Source organism: Etheostoma spectabile, unplaced genomic scaffold (assembly GCF_008692095.1).
Source record: "Etheostoma spectabile isolate EspeVRDwgs_2016 unplaced genomic scaffold, UIUC_Espe_1.0 scaffold00009035, whole genome shotgun sequence".
Taxonomy (NCBI): Eukaryota; Metazoa; Chordata; class Actinopteri; order Perciformes; family Percidae; genus Etheostoma; species Etheostoma spectabile.
Window position 1 is genome coordinate 1 of NW_022603650.1, and position 16,510 is coordinate 16,510.

The following is a 16,510-nucleotide window of genomic DNA, read 5'->3' on the forward strand; positions in this document are numbered from 1 at the left end:
TTTAGGAAAAGATCGTAGATGGGTTACACCCAGTACAAAACAGGACAGTTAAGTTTAGGAAAAGATCGTAGATGGGGTACACCCAGTACAGGAACAGGCAGTCAAGTTTAGGAAAGATCGTAGATGGGTACACCCAGTACAAGAACAGGACAGTTAAGTTTAGGAAAGATCCTGGATGGGGTACACCCAGTACAAGAACAGGACAGTTCAGTTTAGGATAGATCGTAGATGGGGTACACCCAGTACAAAAACTGGAAAGTTAAGTTTAGGAAAAGATCGTAGATGGGGTACACACAGTACAAAAACAGGACAGTTAAGTTTAGGAAAAGATCGTAGATGGGGTACATCCAGTACAGGAACAGGACAGTTAAGTTCAGGAAAAGGTCGTGGATGGGGTACACCCAGTACAAAAACAGGACAGTTAAGTTTAGGAAAAGATCGTAGATGGGGTACACCCAGTACAAGAACAGGACAGTTAAGTTTAGGAAAAGATCGTAGATGGGGTACACCTAATACAAGAACAGGACAGTCAAGTTTAGGAAAAGATCGTAGATGGGGTACACCCAGTACAAAAACAGGACAGTTAAGTTCAGGAAAAGATGATAGATGGGGTACACCCAGTACAAAAACACGATGGTTAAGTTTAGGAAAAGATCGTAGATGGGGTACACCCAGTACAAGAACAGGACAGTTAAGTTTAGGAAAAGATCGTAGATGGGGTACACCCAGTACAAAAACTGGAAAGTTAAGTTTAGGAAAAGATCGTAGATGGGGTACACCCAGTACAAGAACAGGACAGTCAAGTTTAGGAAAAGATCGTAGATGGGGTACACCCAGTACAAAAACAGGACAGTTAAGTTCAGGAAAAGATGATAGATGGGGTACACCCAGTACAAAAACACGATGGTTAAGTTTAGGAAAAGATCGTAGATGGGTACACCCAGTACAAGAACAGGACAGTTAAGTTTAGGAAAATCGTAGATGGGGTACACCCAGTACAAGAACAGGACAGTTAGTTTAGAAAAGATCGTAGATGGGTACATCCAGTACAAAACTGGAAAGTTAAGTTTAGGAAAAGATCGTAGATGGGGTACACACAGTACAAGAAGGAAAGTTAAGTTTAGGAAAAGATCGTAGATGGGGTACACCCAGTACAAAAACAGGACAGTTAAGTTTAGGAAAAGATCGTAGATGGGGCACACCCAGTACAAGAACAGGACAGTTAAGTTTAGGAAAAGATCATAGATGGGGTACACCCAGTAAAAAAACTGGAAAGTTAAGTTTAGGAAAAGATCCTGGATGGGGTACACCCAGTACAAGAACAGGACAGTTAAGTTTAGGAAAAGGTCGTGGATGGGGTACACCCAGTACAAACAGAACAGGACAGTTAAGTTTAGGAAAAGATCATAGATGGGGTACACCCAGTACAAAACTGGAAAGTTAAGTTTAGGAAAAGATTGTAGATGGGGTACACACAGTACAGAACAGGACAGTTAAGTTTAGGAAAAGATCGTAGATGGGGTACATCCAGTACAGGAACAGGACAGTTAAGTTCAGGAAAAGATGATAGATGGGGTACACCCAGTACAAAACACGATAGTTAAGTTTAGGAAAAGATCGTAGATGGGTACACCCAGTACAAGAACAGACAGTTAAGTTCAGGAAAGATGATAGATGGGTACACCCAGTACAAAACACAATAGTTAAGTTTAGGAAAAGATCGTAGATGGGGTACACCCAGTATAAGAACAGGACAGTTAAGTTTAGGAAAAGATCGTAATGGGTACACCCATACAAGAACAGACAGTTAAGTTTAGGAAAAGATCGTAGATGGGGTACACACAGTACAAAAACAGGAAAGTTAAGTTAGGAAAAGATCGTAGATGGGGTACACACAGTACACAAACAGGACAGTTAAGTTTAGGAAAGATCGTAGATGGGGTACATCCAGTACAAGAACAGGACAGTTAAGTTCAGGAAAAGATCCTGGATGGGGTACACCCGTACAAGACAGGACAGTTAAGTTTAGGAAAAGATCCTAGATGGGGTACACCCAGTACAAGAACAGGACAGTTAAGTTTAGGAAAAGATCGTAGATGGGGTACACCCAGTACAAAAACAGGACAGTTAAGTTTAGGAAAAGATCGTAGATGGGGTACACACAGTACAAAACAGGACAGTTAAGTTTAGGAAAAGATCGTAGATGGGGTACACCCAGTACAAGAACAGGACAGTTAAGTTTAGGAAAAGATCGTAGATGGGGTACACCCAGTACAAGAACAGGACAGTTAAGTTTAGGAAAAGATCGTAGATGGGGTACACCCAGTACAAAAACAGGACAGTTAAGTTCAGGAAAAGATGATAGATGGGGTACACCCAGTACAAAAACACGATAGTTAAGTTTAGGAAAAGATCGTAGATGGGGTACACCCAGTACAAGAACAGGACAGTTAAGTTTAGGAAAAGATCGTAGATGGGGTACACCCAGTACAAGAACAGGACAGTTAAGTTTAGGAAAAGATCGTAGATGGGGTACACCCAGTACAAAAACAGGACAGTTAAGTTTAGGAAAAGATCGTAGATGGGGTACACCCAGTACAAGAACAGGACAGTTAAGTTTAGGAAAAGATCGTGGATGGGGTACACCCAGTACAAAAACAGGACAGTTAAGTTTAGGAAAAGATCGTAGATGGGGTACACCCAGTACAAAAACAGGACAGTTAAGTTTAGGAAAAGATCGTAGATGGGGTACACCCAGTAAAAAAACTGGAAAGTTAAGTTTAGGAAAAGATCCTGGATGGGGTACACCCAGTACAAGAACAGGACAGTTAAGTTTAGGAAAAGATCGTAGATGGGGTACACCCAGTACAAAACAGGACAGTTAAGTTTAGGAAAAGATCGTAGATGGGGTACACCCAGTACAAAAACAGGACAGTTAAGTTTAGGAAAAGGTCGTGGATGGGGTACACACAGTACAAGAACAAGACAGTTAAGTTCAGGAAAAGATTGTGAGAGGGATTGTAAAATGTTGCTTCTAAGACACGCGGGACAAGAACGGGACGTGAACCCCGGTCTCCAGGGTGAAAATCCTGTTTTGCGTTGTTTTTCTTTAGATTATTGTTTTGAGCATTTTTTAGCCTTTATTTGACAGGACAGATGAAGACATGACATAAACATGACATGAAAACTAGGGAGGTCCTTGGGTGGGACCACTTTGAAACTGACCAATCAGAAGAGGGCCATGCCTTCTTGGTTTCCACCCCCAAAATGTCAAAAGTCCGTTTCCTGAGAGTGTGTGTGCCCTGTCCTCCTGCAGGTGCGTGGGTGCTGCTTTCTGAGCCTGCTGCCTGGTTTTAGACGTGCAGGTGCCATCCTAACCCTCACGCTATGTTCAGTTTTACGCTTTCAATTGTTGAACTAGTGCATTAAGAGTGATATCTGCCCTTGAGAAATGATATAATCTGTTGTGGAGCATATTTGTTTGTGCTGCTGAGACGTGATGTGTCACATGTAATGGGTGTGTAGACAGAGCTCATGTACAGGATATAAGTGTTGACCTGCCTCACAGACCAGCTCTGATCACATGGACCCAGCACAGACCCTAGACCTGCTACCTGGACCTGGACGATTTTAGATTTCTCATCTGAACTCAACAGGCATGTCTGCTGACGCTGGATCTCAGTTGCCGTGGGAATACAATCTGTAAGAAATTCATTGTGCTCAACAGGTGTCTTAATTGCTTTGCGAACATGTCATATGCAAATCAGTCTGTGACCAATGTCAGTGCTGAGCAGCAGTATCAGGGCTTACTGGAGAGGTTGATATTCTCCACCGTGACCACCGTGCCGTGCTGTGTGTTTCTCTTCCTTAACGGGACCATGTTGTTCACCTTGAGGAGTAAAACTGTGTTTTGTGAGACCTCCCGTTACATTCTGCTGTTTAACCTCCTTTTTGCAGACACCGTACAGATGTCTCTGAGCCAGTTACTTTACATCCTGGCAGCTGTCGGACTAAGGCTGACGTATCCTTTATGTGGAGTTCTCACCATGCTGTCTGATCTCACTAATGAGATCTCTCCCCTCACCCTGGTGGTGATGTCTGTGGAGAGATACGTAGCTGTGTGCTACCCACTGAGGCACTCCACCCTCGTCACCATCAGGAACACAGTGGTGGCCATCGTTGGGGTTTGGGTCTTCAGTTCTCTAAATGTCCTCACTAAAGTCATTCTCCTGTTAGATTTCCCATTTAAAGACCTGGAGAGCCTGCAGATGAGAGATTATTGCTCTGGCATAGCCATGTTCCTGGGCCCGATGTCTGATAGTTATAACAAAGCGTACACTTGTGTTCTGTTTGTGTCAGCGGGGGTGGCGGTGACGTCCTCCTACATCGGTGTGACGATAGCAGCCAGGTCCGCCTCCACGGACAAAGCTTCAGCCCGAAGGGCTCGTAACACCCTGCTGCTGCACCTGGTGCAGCTGGGCCTCAGCCTCTCCTTCTCCATCTACAACCCCTTACTCACAGCTCTGTACAGGGTCGCGGCGAGGATCGTGTTCGTGCGAGCCCAGAACGTGTTGTACGTGTTGATGTGCATCTTGCCCAGGTGTCTGAGCTCTCTCATCTACGGCATCAGAGACCAGACCATCAGACCGGTCCTCATGGACCAGCTCTGCTGTCGACTGAGACGCTCGGTCGTCCCAGCCAAGATGGAGAGATAGAGAGATGGAGAGATGGATAGAGAGATGGAGAGATAGAGAGATGGAGAGATAGAGGAGGGAGAGATAGAGAGATGGAGAGATGGAGAGATAAAGAGATGGAGAGAAGGAGGATGGATAGAGAGATGGAGAGATGGAGAGAAGGAGGGATGTATAGAGAGATGGAGAGATAGAGAGAGAGAGGGAGAGATAGAGAGATGGAGGGATAAGGGATAGAGAGAGAGAGAGAGGAGAGAGAGAGATGGAGAGATAAGAGATGGAGAGATGGAGAGATGGATAGAGAGATAGAGAGATGGAGAGAAGGAGGGATGGATAGAGAGATAGAGAGATGGAGAGATGGAGGGATTATAGAGAGATGGAGAGATAGAGAGAGAGAGGGAGAGATAGAGAGATGGAGGGATAAAGGGATAGAGAGAGAGATGGAGAGATAAGAGATGGAGAGATGGATAGAGAGATGGAGAGATGGAGAGAGGGAGAGATAGAGAGATGGAGGGATAAGGGATAGAGAGAGAGAGAGAGAGAGAGAGAGATGGAGAATAAAGAGATGGAGAGATGGATAGAGAGATGGAGAGATAGAGAGATGGAGAGATGGAGGGAGAGATAGAGAGATGGATAGATGGATAGATGGAGAGATGGAGAGATAGAGGGAGGAGAGATAGAGAGATGGAGAGATGGAGGGAGGGAGAGATGGAGAGATGGAGAGATAGAGGAAGGAGAGATGGAGAGATGGAGAGATGGAGGGAGGGAGAGATAGAGAGATGGAGAGATGGATAGATGGATAGATGGAGAGATGGAGAGATAGAGGGAAGGAGAGATAGAGAGATGGAGAGATGGAGGGAGGGAGAGATAGATAGATGGATGGATAGAATTTTAGGCATCCAGTAGCAAGACAACGATAACACAACAAACACATAAACACACATATACACAAATACACACATATACACACACATGAAATCCGTGAGAAATGTGATGACCGTGATGAGGTGAGCTACTCGTCTCACTAGTGTAACGATGCAAAAGTGACCAGTGCAGTAGATCATGATTAAATATTAACTATGATTATAAAATATGAACATAATAACCTCACTGACATTGTTAATGTAGTCTTAACCCAAGAAAACGCAAATCCTTAATTTAACAAGAAAGAAAACCCCCGTAGTTTCCCAGTAGTATTTCTCAAAGCTGGACCCTGATTTTATGTATTAATGTCATAAAGTGAGTCATGTGGACAAATATCATCGACACTGGTCCAGTGAGGAAGAACGCAATCATATGCAAACGCTCTTTAACCTTTAATTCCCCAGGTCTACGTCTCATTTCAGCAGTCGGGACCCTGAACGCACCGTTTAATTCCCCAGGTCTACGTCTCATTTCAGCAGTCGGGACCCTGAACGCACCGTTTAGTTCCCCAGGTCTATGTCTCATTTCAGCAGTCGGGACCCTGAACGCACCGTTTAGTTCCCCAGGTCTATGTCTCATTTCAGCAGTCGGACCCTGAACACACCCTTTAGTTCCCCAGGTCTATGTCTCATTTCAGCAGTCGGACCCTGAACGCACCGTTTAATTCCCCAGGTCTACGTCTCATTTCAGCAGTCGGGACCCTGAACGCACCGTTTAGTTCCCCAGGTCTATGTCTCATTTCAGCAGTCGGGACCCTGAACGCACCGTTTAGTTCCCCAGGTCTATGTCTCATTTCAGCAGTCGGGACCCTGAACGCACCGTTTAGTTCCCCAGGTCTATGTCTCATTTCAGCAGTCGGGACCCTGAACGCACCCTGTGTGCGCTTTGTTGTGCACCTCTGTTGTGTTGTTGTTGTTGTTGTTGTTACCGGAGTTGTGTGTAAATTGTGTACAGTGTGTAAATTGTAATTTCCACTTGTGGGATTAATGAAGTATATATTATTGTTCTTTATTATTAATACTTCTTTGTCATTTTATAACCCTACTGTAACCCTATTGTAACTACAGGGGCTTGAGAAAGATCCCCCCCCCCCCCCCCAGGCTAAAGTTGATTAAAAGAGGAATAAAAATATCATCTTTTGGAAATTGATCTTAGTTTGATCTTAATTTGATCTTAATGCCTTAATCACATGGAGTAGGAAAAGTAGGTCTGTGCACCTCTGTTGTTTTTTGCTCATTCAAATTTGTGTGTGTGTGTGTGGTGTTGTGTGTGTGTGTGTGTGTGTGTGTGTGTGTGTGTGTGTGTGTGTGTGTGTTGTGTGTGTTTTGTGTGTTCTGTGGTTGCTCATTTCGTTGTAAAGCAGCTTCCTTCTCTCTATGAGAGTTGATGATAAAGTCTTCAGCTGGTCTGGTCTCACGCTGCACTCATCTGGCTGCAGGAGATAGGACCTGCCCCCGTCCCTGGCCCCCCAAGCTGCCCCCGTCCCTGGCCCCCCAAGCTTCCCCCGTCTCTGGTTCCCCAAGCTGCCCCCGTCCCTGGTCCCCCAAGCTGCCCCCGTCCCTGCCCCCCAAGCTGCCCCCGTCCCTGGCCCCCCAAGCTGCCCCCGTCCCTGGCCCCCCAAGCTGCCCCCGTCTCTGGTTCCCCAAGCTGCCCCCGTCCCTGGCCCCCAAGCTTCCCCGTCTCTGGTTCCCCAAGCTGCCCCCGTCCCTGGTCCCCCAAGCTGCCCCCGTCCCTGGCCCCCCAAGCTGCCCCCGTCCCTGGCCCCCCAAGCTGCCCCCGTCTCTGGTTCCCCATACCCAACACCGCCAACTACATCCAAAACACGCCTTTGATCACACTTACCCTGTGGACTCTGGTCCTACCAGACTCTGGTCCTACCAGACTCTGGTCCATTAGCCTGGTCCTACCAACTCTGGTCCTACCGACTCCGGTCCACTAGCCCGGTCCTACCAGACTCTGGTCCTACCAGACTCCGGTCCATTAGCCTGGTCCTACCAGACTCCGGTCCATTACCTGGTCCTACCAGACTCTGGTCCTACCAGACTCCGGTCCACTAGCCCGGTCCTACCAGACTCTGGTCCTACCAGACTCCGGTCCATTAGCCTGGTCCTACCAGACTCTGGTCCTACCAGACTCCGGTCCACTAGCCGGTCCTACCAGACTCCGGTCCACTAGCCCGGTCCTACCAGACTCTGGTCCATTAGCCTGGTCCTACCAGACTCCGTCCATTAGCCTGGTCCTACCAGACTCCGGTCCATTAGCTGGTCCTACCAGACTCTGGTCCTACCAGACTCCGGTCCACTAGCCCGGTCCTACCAGACTCCGGTCCACTAGCACGTCCTACCAGACTCTGGTCCATTAGCCTGGTCCTACCAGACTCCGTCCATTAGCCTGGTCCTACCAGACTCCGGTCCATTAGCCTGGTCCTACAGACTCTGGTCCTACCAGACTCCGGTCCACTAGCCCGGTCCTACCAGACTCTGGTCCATTAGCCTGGTCCTACCAGACTCCGGTCCATTAGCCTGGTCCTACCAGACTCTGGTCCTACCAGACTCCGGTCCACTAGCCCGTCCTACCAGACTCTGGTCCTACCAGACTCCGGTCCATTAGCCTGGTCCTACCAGACTCCGGTCCATTAGCCTGGTCCTACCAGACTCTGGTCCTACCAGACTCCGGTCCACTAGCCCGGTCCTACCAGACTCCGGTCCACTAGCCTGGTCCTACCAGACTCTGGTCCTACCAGACTCCGGTCCACTAGCCCGGTCCTACCAGACTCTGGTCCACTAGCCCGGTCCTACCAGACTCTGGTCCATTAGCCTGGTCCTACCAGACTCCGGTCCATTAGCCTGGTCCTACCAGACTCTGGTCCATTAGTCTGGTCCTACCAGACTCCGGTCCATTAGCCTGGTCCTACCAGACTCCGGTCCATTAGCCTGGTCCTACCAGACTCCGGTCCACTAGCCCGGTCCTACCAGACTCCGGTCCACTAGCCCGGTCCTACCAGACTCTGGTCCACTAGCCCGGTTCTACCAGACTCTGGTCCACTAGCCCGGTTCTACCAGACTCTGGTCCACTAGCCCGGTTCTACCAGACTCTGGTCCACTAGCCTGGATATATCTGGATATAGTTATAGTTTTCTTATTTGTTACACAAAATATATGTCAATTTCAATTTGGGAATAGTTTAAAACATGGTCTTGAATTTGAAATCTTTGATTTATGAATATGAAACTTCCCTAGTAAAATAAAAAGATTAACAATATTACATACGTTTCTATATTTACATTCAAAATATGTAATAACATGTTTCCATTCGAGTGATTGTGTTGTTTTTGTGGAAACCCAGAAGGCCCCAATGCAGTGCTACGGACGTTGTCGTCATGACGTAAGACGTATGTAAGTGCGTCATGACGTGACTTTTCCCTCCTCGTTGACAAAGCTATCCGGCTATGCCGATGTTTCGCTAAAGACTCTGTTATCGATCAGCATTTTGAACTCCGTGGACAGTTGGAGGGAGGTCGACGAAGAAACGGACATCCACAACAACGGTGTTAGAGGTAAAAGTTCGCGAAAGTAACAGTTGTTCTTTGTCTGTCTTCTTCTTTTGTTTTGCTAACGTTTACACGGCAGTTAGCGGCGGAGCTAGCTAGCGAAGCTAAGGTTAGCACGCTAACGTTAGCTTGACGCACGTAGCTAACTTGTATAACTAACAACTGTTAGCATCACGGTGGATGTCCAATTAGTTTAACGTAATATTGACGTACAAGCTGCCCGTGGATAAGGAAGAGGTGACTTGTTGGTAGCTTTGTTTGTGCGGGTAAGTAGTAACGTTAGAGCTAGCATGTTAGCTAACACGGAAATTATGCTATTGGAATGTCAACGTTAGCCTCAGCTAGCTGTTGCTAGGTGTGTTGATTTGAGTCATTACTGGTCCTTTCCGGCCCTGACTACGCTAAGTGGGTTTGGTTTTAAACCGGTTTAAGCTAACCTTACCAGCTGGGCCTGACGCTGTTTATTTTAACTTGGATTCACGCTAACCAAGGCAAAGGCACAGCCGGGTTAGCAGCACGTGGAGCTGGGAGTCAGGCGAAAAGGAGCCCGACTGGACTTTAAATCAGCGAAACACAAACTCTAGCTGTATGATCGAGTACTTTCTACTCTACTGCATATATCTGACAGCTTAAGTTACTTTTCACATCAGTTTAATCCCCTCTCTGTTGAGTGAAAGCTATGTATCTCCAGATGTTTTGATTTGGATTATCTCCTTCCAGTTCTCCTTCTAAAGCTAAATTAAATCTTTTGAAAAGCTCTTGGAGCCTTTTGCAAAGCTGAAGAAACTTTTCTGACCCTGGTATGAATGCAGGACTTTTAACTTTAACTTTTAACCACAGTGTGGTATTAGTACCTTTACTGCAGTAAAGTATCTGAGTACTTCTAGTCGCAATACAGCTGCATATTTCACATTTAGGTCTGAAGTGGCCCCAGTCACATGTGTACAGCTCTGGGAAGTATTTTGTGTTAAGTTGATTAGTATTTTGTGTTAATAAGTTGATTAGTATTTTGTGTTAAGTTGATTAGTATTTTGTATTAATAAGTTGATTAGTATTTTGTATTAATAGTTGATTAGTATTTGTGTTAAGTTGATTAGTATTTTGTGTTAAGTTGATTAGTATTTTGTGTTAATAAGTTGATTAGTATTTTGTGTTAAGTTGATTAGTATTTTGTATTAATAAGTTGATTAGTATTTTGTGGACAGAAGTGTGCATCTGTGATGGCAGGAAGATTTTACAGAGTGTTAATTGCAATTTCCCCTTGCGAGACTAATAAATTATTATTTAGATATCTTCTCTCCCCCCCCCCCCCATCTAACAGCAGTTTTGTTTTCCCAAACTCCAGTTAACTGGGATCCTTCCTGGTGTATTTGTTTTGCACTTGGAGGCAGCGTCATTTCCCTAAGAAAGAGCCGGAGGGGCTGAGGAAACAGCTTGTGTTTTGGTGTTTTAAAACCTTCTTGTGGCAGCAACGAGGCAGTGATGTTCCCTGTACGGGACCCTACACCATCTCTGACAGAATATCACATCTGGTTGCCGTGTGATGTCCGGGTGCTTTGTACTAATCAAACTGCAAACCGCTAACTGTCCTTCCTATCCGTTGTATTTCTATGATTCAAACAGTTCATTAGTGGATTTTTGTTTTTGTCTCCACACAGAAGACTTATGAGGTCCTGCTAGCAGAGCAAGATGTTCAACAAGTCATTTGGAACTCCCTTCGGTGGAGGGACGGGGGGGTTTGGCACCGCATCGACCTTCGGACAGCAAAGTAAGTCGTTTTAGTTACTCGTTTGATTCATTAAACTCTGGGGAACATCGTGGCTAGGGCTGCGTAATAATCCAAACTTGGAGTTCCTGACTTCATTATTCTCTTGAGGCCCGGATATTTAAGCCTTTTAACAATGTGTACACGTAGAGAAGCGGCAGCAGGAATGGTATTGTTTACGTTCTTACCTTCGTACGTTGCGTGTGCCTGGAGAATTAAACGGGGATCCACTAGGGGGGCGGATCAGGCCGTCCCCAATTATGTGTGAATTGCATCTTGTGATGCTTAGTGTTGATTTCTTTAGATATTCTAAACCCACGCTCCAGTGGAATACGTGGCAGCCGTCTCACGAACGCAAACGATTAGTTAAGAGCACGTATATCTGGGCTTTTACAGACATCAATGTAGCCGGCTGACTCTATATCAATTTTCAAAATTAATAATCTGAAAATATGATGTAAACGCTTTAAAAATATCTTGACACAGTTCAAAGTAACAGACTAAGACTTTGATCCAGTCTGAGAGAATTTCAGGATGCCTGGTGACGGAAGCTGCAGCCGGTGACTTTAATACCTCAGCCTGTGTCCTTTCATCCTCTCCTCTCACGACCTGCAGACGCAGGTTTTGGGGCGACGGGGGGCTTTGGCACGACGGCGTTCGGAGCCACCGCCAACACTGGAGGACTGTTTGGTGCCACACAGAATAAGCCTGGTACGTCAGCTCTCTTAACACCATGCATGTTTTACATAATGAATACCAACGCCTGCCGTCTAACGGGAGATTTGGAGTCCCTTCGTTTCCACAGTCTGTCCCGTTGCTGAACATCAGTTTGCTGCCGATAAAGATCTGGTCCCGAGGACGTCTTCATGTTCTATTTTATGTGTAATTGTTGTGTGTTTTGCTTCCTGTTTCTCTCTTTTTGAGCGGAACTGCTCCACGATGCAAAATCAATTTTAGTGTAAAAATCATGTTTGTGTAAACAGACAACAAAGTTGTAATTTAAGGAAAAAAGCCGTACACAGATCATATTGTTTGGCTGTTCCGTGTCGTAGTGAGCACTTCCTGTGTGGTGAAATAGGGTTTTACCTGCTGAGACAAATCAATTATTGTTCTTTACTCAAGCAACAAGTAGTAACTTACTGTACCTGTAGCTGATATGTTCAGTTAACTTTGCTATAAAACAGGTGACGAGCCTTCATTTCTACTAACTGCTGATTTGACCGACTGAGTTGCAGGAGAAACAATCAGGTGGCTCGTATCGAGCTTTCCCGCCAAGTCTTTGGCCTGAGCTAAGCTTTACACACAGGTCTGAGCTAAGCTGTACACACAGGTCACAGCTAAGCTTTACACACAGGTCTGAGCTAAGCTGTACACACAGGTCTGAGCTAAGCTGTACACACTGGTCTGAGCTAAGTTTACACACAGGTCTGAGCTAAGTTTACACACAGGTCTGAGCTAGCTTTACACACTGGTCTGAGCTAAGCTTTACACACAGGTCACATGAATTCATGCACATAAATGTGCGTTTAACGTAGGAAAGAAAGTAGTTCTCAAAGCTGTAGAACTAAATACTTTGCACTAATCTGTCCTTGTATATTTCCTGCAGGTGGTCTGTTTGGGTCCAGCACGTTCAGCCAGCCGGCAACGTCCGCCACCACAACCGGCTTTGGTTTTGGAGCCGCCACCGGCACTTCCACCGGCCTGTTCGGCAACACCGGGACCGGCACCAGCGGCGGCCTCTTCTCCCAGCAGAGCAATGCTTTCGGGGCCAGTAAGCCCACCTCGTTTGGAAGTGAGAACCCTCCGCTTCACTGGTTTTGGTGTACAGTTCCCACCTGTCCTGGTCCTCAGATTAGATCAGTGATGATAACCTGTAGGGACCTCAAACAGCTGACTGTGTTAACCCTTGGGTTGTCTTCTCCCGTCAACCATGGAAAACGTTTTTCCAACATGATCCTCCTTTTCTGACATTTTTGTCACTTTTTCAGTGTTGTGGGTGCTTTTAAAAAATATTTTGAATGTTGACATTTTCAGTGCTTATTTCGGACTTATTGGGCCGTTTTTTTTTATAACACGGAAAATGAACTGAAAACGGGTCAAATTTGACCTGAGGACACATGATGTTAATAGAAGTTATCTCAGGACTCTATAGAATAGTCTAGACTACACACTTTAGTTTGCAGAGACTCAACCATTCAGCCGCCTACACACGATCCGCGGCAACACCGTGAGGTAGGATGAAGGGCAAAGAGGCAAAGCGCGTCACAGGAACTGGTTGCACCTTGGAAGGTCAGCGGCAACTAGGTCAAAGTTGAAATAGTTTGAACTTTGAGCGCATCACAAAGTGCCGATTCCAACAGGAAATCAATGGAGCGGCCGGGCAGAGTGGGTTTGCCGCCCATCATGTGCAGACAGGCAGAAACCTCAAACAGACCCTGGCCAACCTAAGTCAAAGTCAGAAACCAGAAAGAAAAATGTAGATATTCAGTGTAAAGCAGCATTTGCCTACATTTTTCAATTCTTTGTTACATTTAAAGTATCTACTAACACAAAGTGAAATAACAATCCAGTGCTCCAGTTCTGTTTCCTACCTGCTCAGTCCCGTTGTCGTTTTGATTTGTTTATCTTATGAAACATCTGAACGATCTGAAGAAGTGTCCCTCCCATCGTGTCCTCCAGGCTTTGGGACGAGCACCAGCAGCGGTGGACTGTTCGGGTCGACCAACACCACCTCCAACCCTTTTGGTGGAGGTGGTGTTGCTTCCCTGTTCGGGAGCTCGGGGTTCACCGCCGCTCAGCAGCAGCCAGGGACAACCGTCAAGTTCAATGTGAGTACTTTAAGTTTGTTTGTTTATTCATTTGATAAGGACAATGCACATTAATCAACATTCCTGTAAATGTGCCAGTGTTAGCCGATCAGCTGTTTTTCAACTGTCGTCCTACGTGGGATGCACGATGCATGTCTTTATGGTGGGAAGAAACCGAGTACCCGGAGGAAACCCACGCTAACACAGGGATCCAAACTCCACACAGAAAGGAAAGCTGCCTAATGTTAAAGTGCAGCATATCTTAATTATCTTATCGTAATCTGTATTTCTGCTGCCATTTGGATTCTGCTTAAGACAACGCTTGCTTGTTCAATTTTAAAAGAAATGAAAAGAACAGTTCCAACTTTCTTTTATGGAACAAGTTAAACATTGAATTCAACTTAACAGACAGCACGAAGAAGTTGACAGTTTCATTTTGAAATGCAGTTTTCTGCTGATAAACCCGAGTGTCATGATGTTGCAATCTTTTGCGATACGTGTATTGTGCAGTTAAACAAGCGATGACAATGACTTGACGTGAAGCGCCGCCCTAGTTTCCATCCTAAAAATGCTTTTGTTTCTTGTGTCGTTGGACGCGAATCTAAACCACACAAAGCTCAACATAAACGCAGGAGCTGCTCCCGGCTGGAAAACACTAACCCTGGTTGTGGTAGAACAGAAAATACTGTATTTGTTAGGAAAATATCTAAGTTATTGGCAGTTTAAGTTGCAGCCTGGCGCTGGTATTGTATAATTTGCTGATAGTACAGTTAGTATTAGTTTTGTGGTGTACTCACTGGGAAAAACAGTACTGTAAAGTAGGGCTGCACGATTATGGCCAAAATGATAATCACGATTAGTTTGATCAAATTTACGCGTTATTCTCACGATTATTTGTTGATTTTTAACCAAACAAATTTATTGTCACATAGGCTTTTTTAACTGCGAGAGGGATGGGGCGGGGGGGGGGGGGGGTGATGGACGTACTCACAGAGAGACGGCTGATCATTATGAACGGGTCCAGCACGGGTTGAACGGCGATACACACGTCGTGTGTATTAAACGTCTGTATCTTCACTGCGCTGCAATTTTTATGAACTATGATATTCTGGCCATGGGTCACATCTCGGTCCTGGTCCTGTCCTGGTCCAGGTCAGGTCCAGGTCCAGCAGCTCCGTCTCCCACGCTGTTACTCTACCAACTGAAGTTAGCTGCATTCAAAAACTTCTTCTTGTTCTCGCCTTCTGTAGCGGCCGCGATAGCAGAGTTACCCCCGCGGAACACTGGTACAACCAGGTTTTCCCCCTCATACTTAACAATATACAGCGTGTGGTAATAAAAATTAAAAACTGTAGACAAATATCAGAAGTGTGGACCGGCGGGCCGCTGTGTGGCGGGGCCGCGGAGAGTAGAGGAGAGAGAGTAGGACCGAGAGCGTAGAAAGATCCAAACAGGCACGGCTTTACAGACGAAATGGGTCACGTAACGCAAAATTAACCATATCCATATAAACAGCATTGCAGCGGGTGCGGGACATTAGCACCGGTGCGTCCTAGAGGAGCTAACAGCTAACAGACGCTACTAGCTAACAGCTAACAGACGCTACTAGCTAAAAGCTAACAGACGCTCTAGCACCGACTAGCACTGGTCATGTTGTTGTCGGAAAAAACAACAGACGGGGTCACGGGACAAAGTGTTGTGGTTTACTGGTAAACTGGTAACCTTGAGACTGACGTATTACGACTGCTATCTGTTGAGTTGTCCTCCCGTTACTCTGTCCGCTGGGACTGTCTCCATCAAAACTTAGCTGCACGGGGTGCAGTGAACTACTCTGACTGGCTCATGAGCCGACGGGTTAACGGAGCGGAGATGGGCTTTGCAAAAAACCCGGAGTGTTCTATAAATGACGCTTTATAAAAAATAATTTGCTCGATCACGCAAATTTGATCGTGGGAAGTCCAAATCGTGATCGCGATTAAAATTCGATTAATTGTGCAGCCTACTTTAAAAGATTAGTATGAAGTAGATACTGTATACAGTGAGTGTATGTATGAAAAGAAAAGGTAAGTGATGGACAAAATAAGCCTTTTGACCCTGAAACTTGTCAAATCCCTTCAGCCTCCAACAGGAAGTGACACGATGGTGAAAGCGGGCGTGACCACGAGCATCAACACCAAGCACCAGTGCATCACCGCCATGAAGGAGTACGAGAACAAGTCCCTCGAGGTGAGTTGGCGGGCCGCCCGCTGCTCTTAGTTGGCTGCAACTAACGATTATTGGCAATGTTGCTGTCAACTATATTACAAAATAAAATGAACAAATGTAAGTTAGTGTTTCCCAAAGAGGACGTCCTCAAATGTCTTGTTTTGTCCACAACCCAGTTATTTAGTTCACTGTGACAGAGGGGAGAAGACACTAGAACATGTTCGTATCTAGCACACCAGAGCAGTTTTCATTTCACCAAACGTGTTATCTAGTTATCATTTTGGCATCTCCTCTCCTTCCATGAGCAAGTGTGTCAGAGAGAGAGAGATTTCGTAGACTGCACAGGTGACCTGCACGAAAAAACCAGCCAGGTGTGCTATCAGGCAGTAATATACACTAATAGTGTTTTTCCACTGCGTGGTATCCACTCTACTCGCCTTTTTGGGTTTTCCATTCTGATAAAAAGTCCCTGGTACCCACTAACAGGTACTTTATGCAGTACTACCTCAGTCGAGGTTCCAAGCGAGCTGAGGAGAAACCACAAGGTGATGTTAAACCTGCAGACTAC

The 16,510-nt window shown here is 45.9% G+C and overlaps 2 protein-coding genes across 6 annotated transcripts in view; both read left to right on the plus strand.

Moving 5' to 3' along the window:
- The first annotated feature begins 3,678 nt into the window (after positions 1-3,678).
- LOC116678992 (odorant receptor 131-2) lies at positions 3,679-4,715 on the plus strand. The gene has a single exon (XM_032508726.1). It carries the CDS (start codon positions 3,750-3,752, stop codon positions 4,713-4,715), a length of 966 nt encoding a protein of 321 aa, XP_032364617.1. The 5' UTR covers positions 3,679-3,749.
- A 4,272-nt stretch (positions 4,716-8,987) lies between these two features.
- The window catches only part of LOC116678993 (nuclear pore complex protein Nup98-Nup96), a 28,841-nt gene continuing 21,318 nt past the window's right edge, over positions 8,988-16,510 (plus strand). For 2 of the 5 annotated variants that reach the window (XM_032508727.1, XM_032508729.1), the window contains exons 1-6: positions 8,988-9,171; positions 10,824-10,933; positions 11,546-11,641; positions 12,537-12,722; positions 13,583-13,758; positions 15,856-15,963. In XM_032508727.1, coding sequence (XP_032364618.1) covers positions 10,855-10,933; positions 11,546-11,641; positions 12,537-12,722; positions 13,583-13,758; positions 15,856-15,963 — 645 coding nt within the window. In that variant the 5' untranslated portion in view covers positions 8,988-9,171; positions 10,824-10,854. Of the gene's footprint in view, positions 9,172-10,817; positions 10,934-11,545; positions 11,642-12,536; positions 12,723-13,582; positions 13,759-15,855; positions 15,964-16,510 lie in introns of all 5 variants that reach the window. The other 3 variants (XM_032508730.1, XM_032508731.1, XM_032508728.1) reach the window with 3 other exon arrangements.